General features: G+C 37.9%; 1 protein-coding gene across 1 annotated transcript in view; it reads right to left on the minus strand.

Annotated features, from left to right (window-relative positions):
- The window catches only part of LOC150086919 (uncharacterized), a 290,440-nt gene extending 266,228 nt beyond the window's left edge, over positions 1–24,212 (minus strand). Inside the window, exon 1 of the mRNA XM_090372322.1 lies at positions 23,973–24,212. Coding sequence (XP_090228448.1) covers positions 23,973–24,212 — 240 coding nt within the window. The remainder of the gene's footprint in view (positions 1–23,972) is intronic.
- Positions 24,213–24,708: the final 496 nt, after the last annotated feature.

Here is a 24,708-nt window from a genome sequence, read left to right on the forward strand (position 1 = left end):
TTGAGAAGGTACTCTGAATGTTTAGAGCTTGTAGTCTCAACCAACAGATCGCCAGATTTGAGACGGCACACCATTTTGGGGGAACCTGCTACATTTTCCAGACACTTTTGTATGAGGAATGGCGATAGATTGCCTAGGGCCTGGTTCGCTAAGGAATGCAGGATCAGGAAACTCTGATGTTCTATTAGGGAATCATCCCTCTTCAGTCTCTTTCAGTTGGTTTTGTCATCATTAGGTTGATGCAAATCCTTTGGATTTGGATTTGCTGTCTGAATCGGGGGAAAGTTTTCAAAGTCCATGTTTTGCTCCTTTTGGCCCTGGGGGTTTGCTTTACCACCCAGGTTTCCGGCCCCGCCACGGGGGGGGGGCAGGAGCAGTGCCACAAGGTGACCAAGCGGCTGTGTTAGGAAGTTAGTATTAATATAAAAAGAAACAGAAAGGTAGTTTTCCTTTCTGGGTCTTTACCTACTACTTGTAGTGCGAAAGAGCTACTTTGATCGAGAAATCAAGAAAAACGGTTGTTGAAACAAAAATAGAATCTATTCGCTGAAAATCTCTTTAGAAAAAACGCTTTTACAGACGCACTAGAATCGCTTGGCCACGGAACGCTTGGCACCCGGGGCCATATTGTTCAAGGTTTAGGCCTAAGTGGATGTCAGATGAACTAATGAGACATATGGCAGAGAAGAAAAATGCATGCGATACATAAAAATTAACACGTGACACAGAAGCCTATGATAGATACAAGTTGATCTGTAACCAAGTTACAAAGGAGATTAGGCAGGCGAAGGCAGATTACGAGAAAACTTTGGATGCAAAGAAAAACAGCAAAGAGTTCTCTACTTATGTAAACTCTAGAAGGAAGGGGATGAATCAGATTGGTCCACTTGATATCGATGGGTCAACTGTTGATGATCCTGCTCAGGTAGCTAACAAACTGAATGAATATTTTGCATCGACATTCACACATGAGGAGTTATTCAGCGAGGGGAATGCCAGAGGTGTATTCAACTCTGGCAGTAAGCTAGAGAATCTTGTAATAACTGAGAGTAAAGTGGAGGAGAAATTGTTGAAGATAAATACAAGAAAGGCACCTGGGGTGGATGGGATCTATCCAGTTATATTAAAGGAGGCAGCAAAGGAAGTAAGCAAACCCTTAGCCATAATTATGAGAGCTTCCTAGGACTCAGGGGAAGTACTCATGGACTGGAGATGTGCAAATATGACACCAATTCACAAAGGAGGATCAAAGGGCGATACAAGTAATTATAGACCTTTTAGTTTAACTTCTGTTCCTGGAAAATTAATGGAGGCACTGGTTAAAGAAGCACTGCAGGATCATCTAGACAAGACTTCAGTTTATAGTTCAGACACAGCATGGTTTTGTTATGGGGAAGTCTTGCCCGACCAATTTGACTGAATACTATGATGCAGTCACAAAAGAACTGGATGCAGGGAATAACTTTGATATTATATACTTGGATCTTAGAAAGGCTTTTGATACTGTTGCACATGGAAGACTGCTGCACAAATTGGAGCAGTGTGGCATTGGAGGCAAATTGCTGCTATGGATAAAGGGGTTGAGGGGGAGAAGACAGAGAGTGGCAATCAATGGACACTGCTCATCGTGGACTAATGTTATTAGTGGAGTCCCTCAGGGTTCAGTATTGGATCCATTATTGTTTTCTGTATTTATAAATGATATTGATGATGGTATATCAAGCTTACTGTCCAAGTTTGCAGACGATACGAAGGTTGGCAGGGTTGTCAAGGACACTACTGACACTATGCTACTGCAACAGGATCTGGAAAGGTTGAGCAGATGGGCTGAGAGGTGGCAAATGAAGTTTAACATTGACAAATGTAAAGTACTACATATGGGAAACTGCAACCCCAGAGCAACATATCAACTCTGTGGTACTACACTGACAGTGGTAGAGAATGAAAGGGACCTGGGGGTGGTTGTGCAGGCAGATATGAAGTTTTCTGAGCAGTGCAGACGGGCTGCAAGAGTAGCTCATGGTGTATTGTCAATGATATATAGGAATTTTTCTAGAAGGGATAAGGAGGTGATTATTCCCTTGTATAAGGCAATGGTCAGGCCACACCTAGAATACTGCATATAGGTCTGGAGGCCTCATTTCAAGAAGGATGTAGAGCTGCTGGAACGAGTACAGAGAAGGGCAACAAGATTGGTGAATGGAAACAAAGGGGTGCTCTTACAAAGAAAGGCTTAAGTTTTGCAAATTACAGTGTCTGGGGACTAGGCACCAGTGAGGTGATCTGATAGAGGTGTATAAAGCCTTGAATGGTTTGAGCATGCTCAATGCTGATGGGATACTTCCTCTTGCTCAGAGTAATCACCTGAGAGGGCATAAATTCAAATTGAGGAAAGACAGATGTAGGATAGACGTGAGGAAATTTGCCTTTAGCCAGCGGGTGGTTGGTTTGTGGAACAGAATTCCATCCCTTGTCGTGGAAGTTGATAGCCTAAATAAGTTTAAGGCTCAGCTGGACAGGTATTTCGAACGAACAGAGGGGTGAAATGGAAGTGGTTATTTTTTATTTATTTGGTTTGTTTTTTTTTTTTGGCTGATGCTGCATAAGCTTGCTTTCTTGCATCAAATGCCTTTACTAATGCTAATGCTAATAAAAAATTTTTCTTTATCCTTCATTGGTAGAGAGCCTTCTTTGGATGAATCCAAAATGTCATTTAGTTTTGAGGAAATTTTTGATTTGCTATAGAACTTTTTTTATGCAAATGCCTTGCATCCTAAATATAGGATACAGATATGTAAATGCATATAACTCAAGCACATTTCAGTTAGTAAACTTAAAATTTATACTGGTTAAAATTTAATTCTTTTTGATTAAAATAAACAAAAAAAATTATAATTTGAGAACTGACAAATACCGAAACACTTACCTGTGTGAATAGGGCATGTGTGAAAATCAAAACTCAAAAATTTAGCTTATTTGAAAAGCACCAACAACAAACATATCGCTTAAAAGTCGCAAACAACACTGACTATAATTTCTTCAAAGACTCTTGGAACATGTGGACATAGTACTTTTCAGTTTTCTATGTAAGGACATTCATTGTATGAATAGTTTTTTAGGTTGACTATATAAAGGATGCTAGGCATAAATGGGTTAAAAACTTTCTGAGACTACCATAGTTGCCTTTACAAAAGCAAAAACCCTTCCCTTTACCTCTGATGGTAGTTACATCTTTAAGTAAATCCCATATCAGTACACTGTGATCATTGCCAATTAGTAGTTCCTTTATCTGCAGATTCTTATTGCATTAATAATCACTGATGATAATCAGATCAAGAGTATTGCTTGTCTCTCAAACATGCTGCTGTAGAAAACCGTCATCCAATAAATCCACAAAAGTCTTGCTAGTATACAAGTGACCAACTCACAAGTTCCAGTCAATATCTGCAGAGTTAAAATCCCCCATTATAAGACATTCTGATTTACTGGCCCACTCTATTTCACTGTACACTTGTTTGTTCTACTCATCAGAATCATTAGGTCTAACACACTCCTACCTTTGATTTCTTGATTAGCACTTCAAATTCATCGAATTTATTTTCCATACTCCTAGCAGTGGTGTACATGCAAGTATACATGCAACTGTTCTTTTTAGTTACCTGAACAGGTAACTAAGAGTAAGAACAGGTATTTACTTCTTCCATGATGACCCACCAGCAGTTCTTGAAATTCCTCAGCACCTTGCTTTCCAGGCTGCTGCTCATTCAAAGTTATTACAAAATCATTCAAATAAAGGAAATGTAAGAATTACTTTCGCTTTTGCCTGTGGCTACTGTTAATCTATTAGTCTGTGTATCTCCCCCAAGCTAGCAATTTTCTGACCCCCCCTAACACTGCCTCGATAGCATAAACAAATATTCTTGCACCCTTTCTATTTAAGTGTATCCTATCCCTGTAAAAGCAGTCTCTCCTATTAACAAGCACAGACACTGAGAAAATTCTACTCCATGAACCTTGAACAATCTCTCCAGGGATGATCTGATTGACAAGGCTCTCATTATATACTCCATCCTATCACATCTGGGCAGAATTGCAGACACTTTCAAATTTAATGCTAACTTCTGTCTTTTTCTCAATATTGACCTGTACTTGTCAAGAAGGAAGCAGATCTCCTCCTCTTAATGTCATTAGTGCCAACATGTACAACAATATATCAACTTTTGTGCCCTTAAGAGATGATATCTGCTGTACAACGTAGTAGTAGTAGTGACATGTGATGCAAGAAAGCAAGTGTATGAGCTTATGCAACATCAGCCAAAAAAAAAAAAAAAATCACACCATTCCCTCCAAATGCCTGTCCAGTTCCTCCTTAAATTTATTCAACCTATCAATTTCCACAACAACAGATGGAAGTTTGTTCCAGCAATTAACCACTCGCTGGCTAAAGGCAAATTTCCGCACATCTATTCTATTGTCCATTCTTAATTTGAATTTATGCCCAGTTAGGTTCGTAATCTGAACAAGTGGAAGGATCCCATCAGAATTCAACGTGCTCAACCCATTCAAGGCCTTATACACCTCAATCAGAAAACTGCGCAGGTGCCTAGTCTCCAGCCACTGCAATTTGCAGAACTTAAGCCTCTCTTGGTAAGAGGATCCCTTCATTCCCTCACCAATCTTGTTGCCCTTCGATGTACACGTTCAAGCAAATCTACATCCTTCCTAAAATGAGGCCTCCAGACCTGTACGCAATACTCAAGGCGTGGCCTGACCATTGCCTTATACAGAGGGACAATCACCTCCTTTTCCTTGCTAGCAAAATTCCTATATATCATTGACAAAACCCCATGACCTGCCCTGGCAGCCTGTCTGCATTGCTCAGAAAACTTCATATCTGACTGCACAATTACTCCCAGGTCTTTTTCATTTTCTACCACCTTAAGTGTAGTACCACACAGTTGGTACGTTTCTCTGGGGTTACTTCTACCCATATGCAGTACTTTGCATTTGTCAAGGTTAAACTTCAATTGCCATTTCTTAGCCCATCTGCCTAAATTATCTAGATCCTGTTGCAGTAGCACACTGCCATTGCTGTCATTAACAACCCTGCCAACCTTTGTATCATCTGCAAACTTCGACATTAAGCTTGATATACCTTCATCAATATCATTGATAAATATACAAAACAACAGTGGACCCAACACCGAACCCCCGTGGGACTCCACTAATAACATCAGTCCACAAAGAACAGCACCCATTGATTACCACCCTCTGTCTTCTCTCACTTAACCATCCTTTTATCCATTTTAGCAACTTACCCTTAATACCATTCTGCTCCAATTTGTACAATAGTCTTCCATGCGCAACAGTGTCAAAAGCTTTCCTGAAATCCAAATATATGATATCAAAATTATTTTTTGCATCCAGTTCCTTTGTAACCACATTGTAATATTCTATCAAATTTGTCAGACAAGACTTTCCCTTAACAAACTCATGCTGTGTCTGAATTATTGCTGCAGCCTTGTCTAGATGATCCTGCAATGCATCTTTAACCAGTGACTCCATTATTTTACCCGGAACAGAAGTTAAACTAACTGGTCTGTAATTACTCGTGTCACCCTTCAATCTCCCTTTGTGAATTGGGGATACATTTGCACATCTCCAGTCCGTGGGAACCTCCCCTGAGTCCAAGGATGCTCTCATAATTATGGCTAAGGGTTTGCTTAGTTGCTTTGCCGCCTCCTTTAATATAACTGTATAGATCCCATGCACCCCAGGTGCTTTTCTTATGTTTAACTTCAACAATTTCTCCTCCACTTTGCTCTCAGTTATTACAAAATCATTAAGTATCCTGCTACAATTTTATAGCCTTCTGCCATTTTCAAACCTTAATAATTCCTCATGTGTGAATGTAGATGCAAAATACTCATTCAGTTGTTTGCTATCTGAGCAGGTTCATCAACAGACGAACCATCGATCTCAAGTGGACCAATCAGATTCATCCCCTTCCTTTTAGAGTTTATATAAGTAAAGAAATCCTTGCTGTTTTTCTTAGCATCTTTTGCCAAGGATTTCTCGTAATCTGCCTTTGCCTTCCTAACCTCCTTTGTGACCTGATTACAGACTAGCTTATATCTGCCATAGGCTTCTGAGTCACTTGATAATTTATATGCATACCATGCATTTTTCTTCTCTGTTACGAGTCTCATTAGTTCATTTGATAACCATTTAGGCCTAAACCTTGAACAATATTTCTTAATAGGTATGAAACTTTTAGTAGCATCCATGATTAATTCCTTGAATGCTTCCCACTTAGAATTTACTGTTGGTAACATCGTCAGTTGATCCCACTGTACAGAATTTAAAAACTTTGAGACCACTGTACTCACCTTTACGGAAGCAAAAACCCTTTCCTTTACCCCTGAAATAATTAAATCTTTAAGTAAATCCCACATCAGTACACTGTGATCACTGCCACCTAGTGGTTCCTTTATCTGCAAATTCTTAATACACGAATGATCACTGCTTCATATACACGTCATCAACTTTTGCTCCTGGCAGACATACTGTGGTCCTATTCCACCTATTCTTTTTGCACAATATATTTCCAATCAAGTTTACGTTATATATATTATGCTATAACGTTACATTTGTAAATTCTAAGTAGTTATAATATATTTAATTTTATCTATTGCCAACCTACGTGATTCGAACTCTCTAGCAATTTATTTGCGATACTATACTATGCAAATCACCGATACTAAAAGCTCTGGAAATAATAATGTCATACATTATAGACTATGTGATAAAGTTAAATTACTAAAACACGTATGTAGAGCTATAAATTATAGTTTATAAACCTCTTCTGATACTGATTACATTGCTAAAGCTATATAGAAACCTCCAGTATCTGCTATATCAATACTAAAACAATGGTGGCAAAATTCAAATGTTCTTATTGATCCACAGAATGCTGGCAAAAGTCGACTGTGATTTGATTTTTTAAGCAATTGTAAGGGCTAAGTAAAAACAAATACACCAAATTAATCAGGAAATTCAAAACAAACAATACACTACTAAATTTAAATCAAAAGTTAGAAGAAAAACAATTTTAATCAATAAATAAAGATCCACTTAGTGACTCCCGAAAAAAACGTGTAGTTGCATGCAAGGAACATTGGTCTAATGGAAAAAAATGGAGATGTATCAAAACTATCCCATTCACTTCATGTATTTCCATCTTTCCCTTGTATATATGTACTCTTTGCGTTTGAATTGTATCTTGTTAAGTAGTCTGTGACTATACAGGGTTCAAAAGGTGCCCCTTTTGAATGTCCTCGATTTTAAAAGTTGGTTAATATTCATGTGTTGTACATATGGCAACATAATGGGAGCCGGTAGAGGAGGATATGGTCACATTTCATTGTTGGTATTTTGAAATGTGCTGTGATCAAAGCTGTGGTGCTGCTGTCATTTGTGTAAAAATGATGCCTGTGCAAGAGAAAGCACAGGCAGTAGTGTGGTTTACAGAGAAAATCTGTTGTCACGGTTCAAAGGCAATTTTGATATGTGTTCAAAGATGCACCTGACCCAAAGTCTACGTGGAGAATACATGAGACATTTTTGAGCACCAGTAACGTGCAGAAGCAACATGGAGGAGGTCATCAAAGCAAATCAGAAGAGTGAGTTAAAGAGGTATGTGCTGCCTTTGTTCATAGCAACCAGAAATCAATCAGGCGTGCACAAGGGAATTGAACGTGCCCCATGCAACTCTGCACAGTATAGTATACAAATGGCTATGTTTGTATGCCTATAAATTGCAAATGGTTCAAGAAATCAAGCCAAGTGACAACCCATAGCGACAAATCTTTGCTACTGATATTCTTGATTGTATCAACAAAAACCATGTTGATACAATCAAGTTTCCTGGATCTTGTTATGTTTTCCAACGAGGCAACATTTCATATTTCAGGAAAAGTTAAGCTACACAATGTTAAAATATGGGATTATGAAAACCCACACCTTATCCAAGGGCATATCTGATACAGCCCAAAGGTGAATGTGTGGTACGGTCTTATGAAGGACATGATTATCAGACTGTTCTTCTCCTTAGAGGATACCGTTACAGGAATCACATATCTAGACATGCTGGAACAATATGCATTTCCTTAGTTAGTTATTAATTAGTTATGTTTGTTTGTTATTTGGTTTTTACACCTACATGTGTAATCTTTCATGTGTAACAGCCCAACATGTGTAATCTTTTAGCAAGATGGAGCACTACCTCATTAGAGCTTGCAAGTGCACACTGCTATGAACGACACATTCTCGGACCATGGATTGGTGTGGTGGACCGATACCATGGCCCTCTCATTCACCTAACAACTCCCTTAGATTTCTTCTTCTGCACCATGTAAAAGACATGGTTTATTTCACTAAGGTGTCTAACATTGCCACCTTACATACACACACTGTGCAAGCAATTGCCTCCATTAGTGCAGACATGTTGACGCGAACCTGATCTGAAACTGAGTATCATTTGGACATTCCTCATTGCACCAGAGGATTTCATAACATGAACTCCTCTGGTGCAACAAAGTCTGCTGACTTTTTTTTTTTTATTATAAACTGTTTGAGTTTTCTTTCCCAATAAAAGTCACTAACATTTCCTAGTGAACTGGGTTTTATTTTTCAAGACGTTTAAAACTCAGGGATGTTCAAAATGGATACCCTGTATTTTGTTTCCTGGAATAGATGAGACATTTATATAACATATCTCTTATGAGAAGGTTTCAGGCATAGTATCATAAACTTTATAAAGCAAGCTCACTACTTCGAGCTTTACCAGAAGCAGTGTTTCCACAGTTCTTTCATTAAAATCTCTAAAATGCTCATTTTATGCAATGATATAGTCCAGAGGTTTCAGCTTTTCATCTGCATGGGAAATGTTTATGTGAGAATCTGAACAACCTTTTTCTCATGATTAACCCTTAAATACATGTTTTTGGAGAAATGGTTAATAATTCACTGATGGTTAATAATTCTTTTCTTCTTCAAAAAGTTACCTCATAGCATAGTGCTCATTGCAAAACTTTATATAAAAAAATCAGTGTTCATAACAAATTTTAAGATTTTTTCACAATTATACAGAACTGGTGTATTCATAATATAAAAATAAAAGAAAAACAACTTAATTCTGAAAGAATCAAAATCAGTTGAATTCACAAATAATGAGGACTACATCAAAAATTTTAAAGATAATTTTTAGTTAAAACAGTGAAAGTTTCTACAATAAATATTAAGGATTCATACAAACTAGAGGATTTAACAAAGATTAAACAAGCAGTAAAGGTTCTCATAATTTTGAATTGTAAAAAATAAATATTAGTTTAGTTATAAATGAAAAAAATAATCATACCGATACTTGTTCACCAATTAATACACTAGTTAACTTATATGCTTTAACATTAAATTAACTCAACTCAAGAGCTTTACACTGTCTTAAAAAAAAAACAATCCAACTTCTGAACACTTTTTTTTTTTTTTTTTTTTTTTTTTTATAACCATTCTTAACACAGTACAAATCTGATCAAAAGCTATTAGCACCTGATAACATTAATGCAAGCCAGCACATTTTAAATCACATTCAATGCATTTTGAGCATTGGATTTTTTTGGTATTGTGGCATCATCATCATCTTCAATAACTTCATTATTATATTATAATCTTCACTTCTGCCAACATACTGAGTGTTTTATTAGATTTTCTCCTGGTGTAGCTGTAGTGGCAACAGAGTCACCCACGTGTAATTCTTCTTGGAGGTTCATGTGTTTCCTCAATTCATTCCATTCATTCAGCTGATGGCCAGATTCATCTTCTGGAAGAGGGTCTACATCCTTCTTGATAAAGCCACTTTTGGCAAAGCAGTTTATTATGCCATCCACATGATCACAATGCTTCAAAGAGCATTACTGTTTTATTCGGTAGTGGCTAAATTAATGCACAAGGCAGGATCTTCAGGCTTTCTTCAAGCTATGAATGATACCCTGATCCAATGGCTGCAGGACACTTGTGGTTTGGAGGCAGAAAGAGCAATCTAATATTTGACACCCCAATTTATTTATTTAGCACCCCAATATAATGTGCAGTAGAATGATCCAAGATTGCCAGAATTTTCCTTTACTGCATAAGCATTCTTCTCTCCAGTTTTATAATCCCCGAGTGAAATATTTCAGCAGTAATCCAAGATGTTTTATTTGACTTGTGCTCACAGCATAGAGTGGTCACTCCTTTAAAACATCATGGATGAAAAGCCTTGCCAGTGACTAGGGGGGCAAAGCTTCACAGTTTCATCTGCATTAGTATGCAGCAGCACAGTCACCCTCTGTTTGCTCAATTTCCCCATGGCAGGTTTCACCATGAAAAGCAAGTGTTTTATGGGGAAGCAAATTTTAAAAAACACTCCTGTTTCACCCAAGTTGTAAATGTCTTTTGTTTCATATACACCAAGAATTGGTTGCACAGATTTCAACCAATCTAGGGATTTTTTGGTTCACCTTCTATTATACCACTCTGTCTCCAATTTCTGGCTTTTCATCCAGAAAAGCAAACTTTTCAAAATGTACATACAACTGATACTAAGAGCAATGTTTTGTTATACACTGCCATTACCTACAAAATGTAATGGCATATAACAATGGCATATATAAGTGTATAACAAAGCATTGCTGCAGATACAGTAAGTGCTGGTTATATTGATCACTGGTTATTAGAACAGCTACTTTATAGAATCAAATTTCAAAGAACCGATTCAAATCAATAAAATGCACTACACTGTCATCATTTATTAGAATCACATCTTCATTTATAAGAATTAATTTTGAACGCCTCTGATATTTTTCTAAAGCACACAACCATAAAACAATAAAAATAATTTGAAGTTTTCGGTTTACTGAGCTTTTTTTGTTTGTACAATCTGTTATAAACGGGTATTAAACTCAATCTTATTGCATTTGCGATAATTCTGATAGTGGAATTCTGTGTTTTTATGTTATTATGGTGAAATGTGTTTCCCCTTCAGTGAAATCTTCAATCACATAAAAAAAGCATAAATAAAATTTCAGAATCTGCCCTTCATTCCTATATCTAAAATTCGTAAACGTTTTACCCCGTAAAAAGTTGCATGTGTTATGTTAGTTCCAATTTGTGCATCCCAGGTGCTTTATTATTGATTGACGCTTTTCTTTTCTTTTTTTTTTTCTGTTTTAAATTTTACTACCCAAAAAACAAACAAAAAAAAAAACAGTCAGTGAATAGAAAGAGTGAATTTGAGTGCCTGGAATAAAGTTTCCGAAACCTGAATTAGCAACTGTTTCAAAAAATGTGGATTAATTATTCATGATGGTCAACTAAGTCACGGTGCTGATCACGTTGAAAAACCCGAAGACATGTGTGAAGGAGTTTAATGATTGGGTGGACATAGATGGTGATCTATGCATTACTACAGCATTAACAGACGAAGAAATTGCCCAATCTGTTACTGATAATTTCGCCAAGGAGGAGGAAAATGAGGATGAACCCGAAAGAATTCCAGTTATAAAACTGGCAAAATCGTGACGCTACAGCCATCCTCAGGAGGGAAGTGGAAGGAACTGGTGCAAGTGACCATGAATATAGACTGTTATACAATACAGTCTGTCCCCGACATACGTAACAGATACGTTCCAGGACTTCTTACGTAAATCGAGTTTTACATAACTGGGGAATGACTAATAAAATATTGCTACTATATCCCTGATATGCCAAAATTACAAAAACCACATAATATCCTCAAGAAGAATGAAGAAAAATAGTTACATACCATAACAATTAAAAAGTTTATCTGGGTACAGCAGTGAAGTATACTGCTTTCACTTATTCTCTTAGGCAGCACCATGATAACGGTCAAAATGAAATTTTCTTTAAAGAACTTCACAGGATTAAGTTACAAGAGATGTTGTCCCACCTTACGACATGCAAATGAAGCACACACTACACGATGACAGTTTGATGCTAAATTGTTGAAAATGGTTGGACAACGTGAATTTCAACTTCACTACAATAATCCGATGCATAACAAATATTACATACAAAATGCAAACGAAAGCTCCCACTTCGCTCTCAAACAAAACTGAACTGACTCTACAATCTAGAAAGAAAATAAGGAAAGGATATAGAGACGAAGGGCTAGAGTATAATTCTCCTAAGAAATAGCCGATGGGGCACAGTCCATATAGCTTGAATGTTGTGAGGGTTTCTCTTAAGTGCTTCGATGTGGTTCACCTGTCTCAAACATATGCTGAATATTTCTTCAGAATTTTTAAAGCAGAAAACAATATGTTAACTCTAGTTATTTACCTATATTCTAGTTCCACTGCAGGTTATTATCCAACACAGTTTGTAGGGGAACAAAAATAAAAACTTGTACTTATTGTTTCTTCATTTGACTTCAGTCTAAAAGATTATACAGAAAGTTTCTTTACATTTTTACCGAAAAAAATTACGTAACTCGGGGACCAACTGTATAGAAATATCTATAAATAGACTTTGTAGCGAAAATAAAAGCAATCTAAATTAAGTGACTACTTAATTTAGATTGCTTTTACTGTATTTTAAATTATAATCATATTGCAAAGTGTTATGTTTAATTAATATATATATTAATTAAGCTATGTACATAAGTAAAAATTTATTTTTATTTTGCTAACCTGTAGATAATATTCTTCAGATATTCACATATCATTTAATTGGTAATAAACTTTTGGTAATAAAATGTAATTTCATGATTTATATCTTTATTTTTATAGCCTGTAGATAACATTTGTCAATTTTTGATCATCAGAATTGCCGTTTATTAGAATCAAAATTCAATCTGCAAACGTGATCACTATAACCGCTTACTCTATATTATTCATAATTCAAGCCAGCATCTGCCATTCAGAGGAATTGCAGTTGCTGGATGATTATCATTTGTTCACTCCAGCAAATTCCATATTAAAAAAAATAATAAAAAATAAAAAATTCCATTATGTGGCTTGTTTGTTTGTTATTTGGTTTTTAGCAGCATTAGCAACTAAGGCCATATTGCTCCGGGAATATGCGGTGGTCATTCCCTTGACCTTTCCGCATCCTCCGTATTTGGTGGTGACGGGCTCGAACCCCGGTCTAATCAAGAAGCATGTGCTACGCACTGTTGCTCCCTCCCAACTGGCTACGGAGGCACCCCATTATGTGGCTGTTTGTTGTTTGGTTTTTAGGAGCATTAGCAACTAAGGATATATTGCTGGGATATGCAGTGGTCATTCCCTGACCTTTCTGCATGCTCCCTATTTGGTGATCACAGGCTCGAACCCCGGTCTAATCCAGAAGCGTGTGCTACGCACTGCTGCACCTGCCCACCTGGCTACAGAGGCGCCGCCCATTATATGGCATTAGATTACCGGTTTCTGTGGCATCTGAAAGATGCCATACAAATAGTTAGCCTCTTATAACTCTAGTAAATCAAATAAAAGGAGAAAATACTGCATATCCATTTTAGTTGCCAAGAATACGGCATTTGTGTAGTAGGAGTCACATCATAACAAAAGATTTAAACTCATAGTCTTATGCAATACTAGGAGCATGTGGTTATGCACAAGTGATTGCCATTATAAAAATATACAAATGAATGAACCAACATTTGTATCAGACAGAAAAATCTGTACATATCATCAAAGGTAAATTGTATTCAATGTTATTGAACAATGTGATAAATAAGCATTAAATGATAAGTATACCAATCAAACAAACAAACAAATCATGCTATTGTCAGATGAACTAATGAGACATGTGGCAGAGAAGAAAAATGCATGGGATGCATGTAAATTAATGGGTGAGACGGAAGCCTATTATAAATATAAGCTAGTCTGTAACCAAGTCACAAAGGAGGTTAGGCAGGAAAAGGCAGATTACGAGAAATCTTTGGCAAAAAGATGCAAAGAAAAACAGCAAAGAGTTCTTTACTTATGTAAACTCTAGAAGGAAGGGGATGAATCAGATTATTCCACTGGATATCAATGGTTCAACTGTTGATGATCCTGCTCAGGTAGCTAACAAGCTAAATGAGTATTTTGCATCTACATTCACACATGAGGATTTATTCAGTTAAGGGAATGCCAGAGGTGAATTAAACTCTGGCAGTGAGCTAGATATTGTAATAACTAAGAGCAAAGTGGAGGAGAAATTGTTGAAGATAAATGCACCAGGGGTGGATGGGATCTATCCAGTTATATGGGCTCACATCTGGTGAGTTTGGGCTTGGCACACCCAGGATCCTAAGCTGGATATAATCATCCTTCTCTTTCTTGGTGATTCCCTTCTACTTCTCCTCTCTCTCTCTCTCTCTAAGGGTAACATGGGAATTTTTTTTTTTTTTTTTTTTGGCTGATGCAGCATAAGCCTCAGGCTTCCGTGCACCATATAGCTAATAATAATAATATTAAAGTATGCAGCAAAGGAAGTAAGCAAACCCTTAGCCATAATTATGAGAGCTTCCTTGGACTCAGGGGAGGTACCTATGGACTGGAGTGCAAATGTGATCCCAATCACAAAGGAGGATAAAAGGGCAACAAGTAATTACACACCTGTTAGTTTAACTTCTGTTCCAGGGAAATTAATGGAGGCGCTGTATAAAGAAACATGGCAGGATCATCTAGACAAGACTTCAATTATAGCTCGGACACAGCATCGTTTTGTTAAGGGGGAAGTCTTGTCTGACCAATTTGATTGGATACTCTGATGTGGTCACAAAGGAACTGGATGCAAGGAATAACTTTGATATCCTATATATTTGGATCTTAGAAAGGCTTTTGATGCTGTTACACATGGAAGACTGGTGCATAAATTGGAGCAGTGTGGCATTGGAAGCAAATGGATATTTGCTTCCAATGCTTATTATTATTATAAGCCACATGGTACAACGAAGCTTGAGGATTATGCTGAACCAGCCAAAAAAAAAAAAAAAATCCAGAGCCACTCCCTGAGAGAGAGAGAGAGAGAGAGAGAGAGAGAGAGAGAGAGAAAGTAGAAAGGAATCACCAAAAAGAGAAGAATCATGATATCCAGCTCAGGACCCTGGGTTTGCCAAGCCCATACCCACCAGATGTGAGCCCCTGGACACTGCTCTTCATGGACTAATGTTATTAGTGGAGTCCTTCAGGGTTCAGTGTTGGGTCCATTATTGTTTTCTGTATTTATTAATGATATTGATGGTATATCAGGCTTAATGTCCAAGTTTGCAGATGATATGAAGGTTGGTAGAATTATTAATGACACTAATGATAGTATGCTGCTGCAACAGGATTTAAAAAAGTTGAGCAGATGGGCTGAGAGGTGGCAAATGAAGTTTAACATTGACAAATGTAAAGTACTGCATATGGGAAGCAGTAACCCTAAAATAATGTATCAACTGTGTGGTACTACACTAACAGTGGTAGAGAATGAAAAGGACCTGGAGGTAATTATGCAGCAGATATGAAGTTTTCTGAGCAGTACAAACAGTCTGCAAGAGTAGCTCATGGTGTCTTGACAATGATATACAGGAATTTTTCTAGCAAGGATAAGGAGGTGATTATCCCCTTGTATAAGGCAATGGTCAGGCCACCACCTTGAGTACTATATACAGGTCTGGAGGTATCATTTTAGGAAGGATGTAGAGCTGCTGGAGCAGTGCAGAGAAGGGCAACAAGATTAGTGAATAGAAAAAAGGGTTGCTCTTACGAAGAAACGCTTAAGTTTTGCAAATTACGGCGTCTGGAGACTAGGCACCTGCGAGGTGATCTGTTTGAGGTGTATAAAGCTTTGAATGGTTTGAGCATGCTCAATGCTGATGGGATTCTTCCTCTTGCTCAGAATAATCGCCTGAGAGAGCATAAATTCAAATTGAGGAAAGACAGTTGGAGGATAGATGTGGGGAAGTTTGCCTTTAGCCAGCGGGTAGTTAGTTGGTGGAACAGACTTCCATCCCTTGTCATGGAAGTTGATAGCCTAAATAAAGTGTGGTTGATTGCCGGAACAATCTTCCATCTGTTGTTGTAGAAGTTGATAGCTTAAATGGATTCAAGGCTGAACTGGACAAGCATTTGGAGCGAGTGGATGGGTAAAATTAGAATTTTTTTTTTTTTTTTTTTTTGGCTGATGCTATACAGGGTGTTTCAAAAATGATGGTCAATAATTTAAAGGTGAAAAGTACAAACTAAAATAAGCAAAAAAAGTAGCAATGAACATCGGGCAGCAAATGAACCATTTTTGAGATAATGCACATTTTCTGTTAAGATCAACCACTGACTATGGGAGCACCAGTTTAGCAAAAAGCTGTGAATCCTTTGCTAAGGGTGGTTTTATTAAACATAAGATAATACATTTTAATTTTTTGTTTCAACACCACAGGATTTTACAGATGTTACAGGACGTTCTTTCTGACACCCTTTCCTCAATATCAGGTGTTATGCTTCTGGGGCCTACTTGCTCGTACTCCATGTGCAAAGTGGCCATGTTTTCTAAGGCGTAAATGTACTCTGATGAATGTGCACCTGTTGGGCTGCCATCACCAGGGAAATGCTTCTTGGTACAAACATGCTGCCGCAAGTGCACTACCATTGGCTTTACCATACATGAAGTGCATGTCTGCACACTCTTCGTTGCAGTAACCTCTTTCCATGTTGCCTATCCTTTGACAAGTACTAGTATGACTGCTACGTCTCAGATCATTGAGAGAGGGGAAATGGAGAGAATGAGCATAACATAACCTAAACAAACAAATCACTGGTAGATCCCAACTCTGTACAGTTCACCTTGTCAGTAGTGGATCCCAACTAGAAATGTGCAATATCTCAAAAAACGATTCACTTAAGGACCCATGTTTACTAGGTTTTTTTGCATATTGTAGTCTGTACAGTTCACCTTTAAATTATTGACCATCACTTTTGAAACACCCTGTATAAGCCTGCTTTCTTGCATCATGTGCCTTGCTTAATGCTAGGGTAGCAACAGGATTTTAAATACAGCTCATAAAATAAAAAGATTTGAAGTCAAGCAAAATGGAAACGTATTGCCAAAAAAACATTGTGAAAAAATCTTCTAATTGCCAAGAAAACATTGTGAAAAATCTTCTAATTGCCAAAAATTTTATTTCTTATCTTTAAATTCAAGTATGGTCATAGGCTTTTGCCCTTCCAGCAACTAAGAAATATTGTTCAAGGTTTAGGCCTAAATGGAATTCAGATGAACTAATGAGACATATGGCAGACAAGAAAAATGCATGGGATACATATAAATTAATGGGTGACATAGAAGCCTATGATAGATATAAGCTGGTCTGTAACCAAATCACAAAGGAGATTAGGCAGGCAGATTATGAGAAATCCTTGGCAAAGGATACAAAGAAAAACAGAAAAGAGTTCTTTACCGATGTAAATTCTAGAAGGAAAGGGATGAATCAGATTGGTCCACTGGATATTGATGGTTCAACTGTTGATGATCCAGCTCAGGTGGCTAACAAACTAAACGAATATTTTGCACCTACATTCACACATGAGGAGTTATTCAGGAAGGGGAAAGCCAGAGGTGAAGTAAACTCTGGCAGTGAGCTAGATGATTTTGTAATAACTGAGAGCAAAGTGAAGGAGAAATTGTTGAGGATAAACATAAAAAAGGCACCTGTGGTGGATGGAATCTATCCAGTTATATTAAAGGAGGCAGCAAAGGAAGTAAGCAAACCCTTAGCCATAATTATGAGGGATTCTTTGAACTCAAGTGCAAATGGACAGATCTGCAAATGTGACCCCAATTCACAAAGGAGGATCAAAGGCACAAGTAATTATAGACCTGTGATTATACAGTAATTATAGACCTGTGACACAAGTAATTATAGACCTGTGAGTTTAACTTCTGTTCCAGGAAAATTAATGGAAGCACTGGTTAAAGAAGCACTGCAGGATCATCTAGACAAGACTTCAGTTATAGCTCGGACACAGCATGGTTTTGTTAAAGGAGAGTCTTGCCTGACCAATTTGATTGGATACTATGATGCAGTCACAAAACAACTGGATGCAGGGAATTACTTTGATATTATATAATTGGATCTTAGAAAGGCTTTTGATACTGTTGCACATGGAAGACTGCTGCACAAATCGGAGCAGTGTGGCATTGGAGGCAAATTGCTGCTAAGGATAAAGGGATGGTTGAGGGGGAGAAGACAGAGAGTGGTAATCAATGGACACTGCTCATCGTCGACTAATGTTATTAGTGGAGTCCCTCAGGGTTCAGTGTTGGGTCCATTGTTGTTTTCTGTATTTATAAATGATATTGATGATGGTATATCAAGCTTAATGTCCAAGTCCGCAGACGATACAAAGGTTGGCAGGGTTGTTAAGGACACTACTGACAGTATGCTGCTGCAACAGGATCTGGAAAGGTTGAGCAGATGGGCTGAGAGGTGGCAAATGAAGTTTGTAACATTGACAAATGTAAAATACTACATATGGGAAACAGAAACCCCAGAGCAACGTATCAACTCTGTGGTATTACACTGTCAGTGGTAGAGAATGAAAAGGACCTGGGGGTAATTTTTGCAGTTAGATATGAAGTTTTCTGAGCAGTGCAGACGGGCTGCAAGAGTAGCTCATGGTGTCTTGTCATTGATATACTGGAATTTTTCTAGCAGGGATAAGGAGGTGATTATTCTCTTCTATAAGGCAATGGTCAGGCCACACCTTGAGTACTGTATACAGGTCTGGAAGCCTAATTTCAAGAAGGATGTAGAGCTGCTGGTACGAGTACAAAGAAGGGCAACAAGATTAGTGAATGGAACAAAGGGTTGCTCTTACAAAGAAAGGCTGAAGTTTTGCAAATTACGGTGTCTGGAGACTAACTAGGCACCAGCGAGGTGATCTGATAGAGGTGTATAAAGCCTTGAATGATTTGAGCATGCTCTGTGCTGATGGGATTCTTCCTCTTGCTCAGAATAATCAACTGAGAGGGCATAAATTCAAATTGAGGAAAGACAGATGTAGGATAGATGTGTGGAAATTTGCCTTTAAGCCAGCAGGTAGTTGGTTGGTGGAACAGACTTCCATTCCTTGTTGTGGAAGTTGATAGCCTAAATAAATTTAAGGCTCAGCTGGACAGGTATTTCGAACGAATGGAGGGGTGAAATGGGAGTGGTTTTTTTTTTTTTTTTTTCTTGGCTGATGCTGCATAAGCTTTCTTTCTTGCATCATATGCCTCTACTAATGCTAATACTTCTACTACAGATACCAATCCAGATGAGCTTTGAATTTCTCAAACCATAACTTATTCCAGTAATTAACAACTACCTGGCTACAGCAATTAACATGATGAACCCACATGTTGAATTTACTTCCCCTTTTCAGATAACAGAACCGGTTGATTCGATTATGTGCAAAGTGGTTCTGCGGGGTCTACTCATGGTAGTAAGTAATAGAGAAAACTGGTGGGAACAGCATAAGGATATGGTATTATTTCCAAATTTAAAAAAATAAGATTATACAGCATCAACCAAAAAAAAATAAATAAATAAATAATAATCCCACTTCCTTTACCCATCTCTTCTAATAACTTGTCAAATTCTTTAAATTCATTCCACAGCACTACATGGGAGTTTAATCTTATGATCGCTTACTTTCTGGCTTAAGACGAACTTCTGCATCACTATTTGGCAACTATCTATTTTTTATTATTATTATTATTATTATTTAAATGTTTATCCCCTGTGTGTGTACATGTCACCTGAGTAACATGCACACACACAGGTGCCATCACATTTAGTTTATGCAACTCTTCTAGAGCCTAAAGCACCATGTAGGCATTTGTGGCTTTAAGAGTTGAATAACATCTAAAAACTAGCCATCAGCACACGACCAGCTCTGAGATGTTGCAATTTACAGAAGTGAGTCTAAGTTTTTGTAGCCCCCCCCAAAAAAAAACTGTTCATTTGCTCTTCTCCACACTGTCACCATCTCTACATCCTTACCAAAAATGATTTCCAAAGTTGTATTCAATATCAAGATGTGACCTAATAACCATTGATTTATACAATGGAAAAATCACCTTTTTATCTCTACTGGCAGAGTTCGTATATAATTTTTAAAAAAAATCCAGAGAACTAGCACTGATGAGAGAACGTTTATTGTAATTCCACTTAAATTCCATTTAGTCTCTTTATCTTTATGCATTGTATATTCATATTGGCCCTGGAGGGATTGTGCAATACTCATGGGATAGAATTTTTTTCAGTGTGATCTGCTCGTTAACAGGAGAGACTGCTTCTACAGGGATGGGGAAACACTTAAATAGAAAGGATGCAAAAATATTTGCTGATGCTATGGAGGCAGTGTTAGGTGGGTCAGAAAACTGCTAGCTTGGGGGGGGATTCACACATTAAAAGGTTAAAAGTAGCTGCAGGCAGAGCAGAAGGTGATTCTTGCACTACTTCTATTAGCATGAGAAGCAGCCTGGAGCTAGACGTGCTGTGGGTTTCAGAGACTGATGGCAGTCATCATGAAATAAATAAATAGGTGCATGTATACTTGCATGTACACCAATGCTACAAGTATAGTAAATAAATTTGATGAATTACGTATTGGTCAAGACATCAAAGGAGGATACTGTTGGGATATGAGATATGTGGTGGCACACAGATATTAGGAGTGCAGAATTGGAATTTGTTTAGTAGAATGTGTACAGAAAGAATGGACAGGATAGGGAGCAGGGGTTATACTGTTAATTAAGAAAAACATAAAATCAAAGGAATTGCATCCAGTTGACATTGATGGACAGTGCAATGTTGAGTCAGTTTGGTGTGACATAAGCACTGGGAAAGCAAAAATAAGAGTAGCAGTGTGTTATATGCCTAATGACTCGAATGAGTACAATGAACAATTGTACAGAGAAATATAGAGTCGGCTAATAAATAAGAATGTCTTATAATGGGGGATTTTAACTTGCCAGATATTGACTGGAACTTATGGGTTTGTCACTCACACACTAGCAAGACCTTTGTGGATTTATTGAATGATCATTTTCTGCAACAGCATGTTTGAAAATCAACCAGAGAGGGTAATACTCTTGAACTGGTTATCAGCAATGATCATTCGAGTATTAAGAATTTCCAGATAAAGGAACCACTATTAGCAGCAATCAGTGTACTTATGTGGGATTAACTGAAAGATATAATTACCATCAGAGGTAAAGGAAAGGGTTTTTCCTTCCGTAAAGGTGACTACAGTGGTCTCAGTTTTTAAATTCCGTACAGTGGGACCAACTGGTGATGTAACCAACAGCAAATTCTAAGTGGGAAGCATTCAAGGAATTAATCATGGAAGCTACCAGACTTTTCATACCTATTAAGAAATATTGTTCAAGGTTTACACTTAAATGGTTGTCAAATGAACATGAGACTTGTGGCAGAGAAGAAAAATGCAAGAAATGCATAAAAATTACCAGGTGACACAGAAGCATATGGCAGATATAAGCTAGTCTGTAAACAAGTCACAAAGGAGATTAGACAAAAGAAGGCAGATTACAAGAAATCTTCGGCAAAAAATGCTAAGAAAAACAGAAAGGATTTCTTTACTTATATAAACTCTAAAAGGAAGGGAATGAATCAGATTGGTCGACTTGATGTCGATAGTTCGACTGTTGATGATCCTGCTGAGATAGCAAACAAATTGAATCAGTATTTTGCATCTACATTCATACATGAGGAGTTATTAAAGAAGGACAATGCCAGAAGTTTATCAAACTGTAAGAGGGTGCTTAATGATTTTGTAATAACTGAGAGCAAAGTGGAAGAGAAATTGTTGAAGTTAAACATAAGAAAGGCACTTCGGGTGGATAGGATCTATTCAGTTATATTAAAAGAGGTGGCAAATGAACTAAGCAAACCCTTAGTCATAATTATGAGAGCATCCTTTGACCCCGGTATAAGTCAGGAGACTGGAGATGTACTGTTATTTGTTATTTGGTTTTTAGAAGCATTAGCAACTAAGGCCATATTGCTCCGGGAACATGCGGTGGTCATTCCCTTGACCTTTCCGCATCCTCCGTATTTGGTGGTGACGGGCTCGAACCCAGGTCTAATCAAGAAGCATGTGCTACACACTGCTGCTCCTTTCCACCTGGATACTGAGGCACCTGGAGATGTGCAAATGTATCCCCAATTCACAAAGGAGGATCGAAGGGTGACACAAGTAATCACAGACCAGTTAGTTTAACTTCTGTTCCAGGAAAAATAATGGAGTCACTAGTTAAATATGCATTGCAGTATCATCTACACAAGACAGCAGCAATAATTCAGACACAGCATGGGTTTGTTAAGGGAAAGCCTTGTCTTAAAAATCTGATTGGATACTATGATGTGGTTATAAAGGAATTGGATGCAAAAAATAATTTTGATATCATATACTTGGATTTCAGGAAAGCTTTTGACACTGTTGCACACGGAAGACTACTGTACAAATTGGAGCAGAATGGTATTAAGGTTAAGTCGCTACAATGCATAAAAGGTTGGTTGAGTGGGAGAAGACAGAAAGTGGTAATCAATGGACGCTGCTGTTCGTGAACTAATGTCATTAGTGAAGTCCCCCAGTGGTCAGTGTTGGGCCCACTGTTGTTTTGTTTGTTTGTTATTCAGTTTTTAGGAGCATTAGCAACTAAGGCCATATTGCTCCGGGATATGCGGTGGTCATTCCCTGACCTTTCCGCATCCTCCGTATTTGGTGGTGACAGGCTCGAACCCCAGTCTAATCAAGAAGCGTGTGCTATGCCTGGCTACGGAGGTGCCCCCTGTTGTTTTGTATATTTATCAATGATATTGATAAAGGTATATCAGGTTTAGTGTTGAAGTTTGCAGATGATATAAAGGTTGGCAGGGTTATTAATGACAGTAATGGCAGTGTGCTACTGCAACAGGATCTAGAAAATTTGGGCAGATGGGCTGAGAAGTGGCAACCGAAATTTAATATTGACAATGCAAAGTACTGCATATGGGTAGCAATTACCCAAGAGAAACGTACCAACGGTGTAGTACTACACTCGAGGGGAAGTGGAAAAGACCTAGGGGTAATTGTGCAGTCAAATATGAAGTTTGCTGAGCAGTGCAGACGGGCTACCAGGGCAGGTCATGGAGCCTTGTCAATGATATACAGGAATTTTGCTATCAGGAAAAAGGTGATTATCCCTTTGTATAGGGCAATGGTCAGGCCACACCTTGAGTACTCCGTACAGGTCTGGAGGCCTCATTTTAGGAAGGATGCAGTTTTATTTGAGCGTGTACAGAGAAGGGCAAGATTGGAGAGGGGAACAAAGGGATCCTCTACCAAAAGAGGCTCAAGTTCTGTAAATTGCAGCAGCTGGAAACTAGGCACCTGAGAGGTGATCTGACTGAGATGTGTAATGCCTTGAATGGGTTGAGCACGCTGAATTCTAATGGGATTCTTCTACTTGCTCAGATTACAAACCTAAGGGGGTATAAATTCAAATTGAGGAAAGACAGTTGTTGTAGAATAGGAAATTTGTTTTTAGCCAGTGGATGGTTAATTGCTGGAACAAACTTCCATCTGTCGTTGTGGAAGTTGATAGCTTAAATAAATTCAACGAGTGGACAAAGTTTTAGAGGTAATGGTAATGTGAATTTTTTTTTTTTTTTTTTTGGCTGATGCTACATAAGCTGATACGCCTCTGTTACTATATGACAGTGCCAAGAAATAAATTTTCTCTTGAATACAAATTCGCCTATATATATTTTGTGTATATCCGTCCCCCCGCCACCATCAACATTTTCCTCACACTTGTTCTGTAGAAACGTAAAATCCAGATTCCACCGCAATATGTCCCAAGAAACGATAAACTAGTTATATGAAATTAAACTAGATTACCTCTTCTGTTGTAGCTGAAGGCAAGTTCAATATAGTCAAATAGCGACCATAATGAAAACATTTTAAAGATTTCAACCAATTGCTGCATCTTTCATTATTACCGCAAGTAGGCGTTTCGCCAGTGTTTTTATCTAGTGTAGCCAAAACTAAAGAATGAGTATTACAAATACTATCCTTTTCTTCTAAATCGTTAGGTGTATTCTGTTCCTCGCAAATAACACCACTCGAAAGAGCCGCCATTATTATTTTTACCCACGATCCTTTCCCTTCAACTGATTGGATATGACACTGCCAACCCACTGTTTTTTTTTATGAATTCAAAAGTCTAAAAACGGATTATTACAAGTAAATCGTACAAAATTCCACAAACGTTGCGTAATAAAAAGGAAGCAACAGCTGGAAAATTAAGAAAATGTGCTATTTTACTTTATTCTGAATAGATGTCACTTCATTATGCAGGTGAGCAGATAGCGTATTCGCGGTAGCACAGTGATACCATCACCATTAGGTCGAAAAAGATGCAGGTGAGCAGATAGCGTATTCGCGGTAGCACAGTGATACCATCACCATTAGGTCGAAAAAGATGCAGATTCGAATGCGTCGATAATGTGAAGGAATTTTAAGAGTTTCCTTTTCACATTGTGGCTGAGTTAGTCGGTCTCAAGTGTAGAGTTAGGTGTCAAGGTTTTCTTTTCTTTTTTTCTCGGAAAAATTGGGGGTTTTCCTCCACCAAAGC

The sequence above is a fragment of the Mastigoproctus giganteus genome, chromosome 4, assembly GCF_048544385.1.
Source record: "Mastigoproctus giganteus isolate SK-2022 chromosome 4, ASM4854438v1, whole genome shotgun sequence".
Taxonomy (NCBI): Eukaryota; Metazoa; Arthropoda; class Arachnida; order Uropygi; family Thelyphonidae; genus Mastigoproctus; species Mastigoproctus giganteus.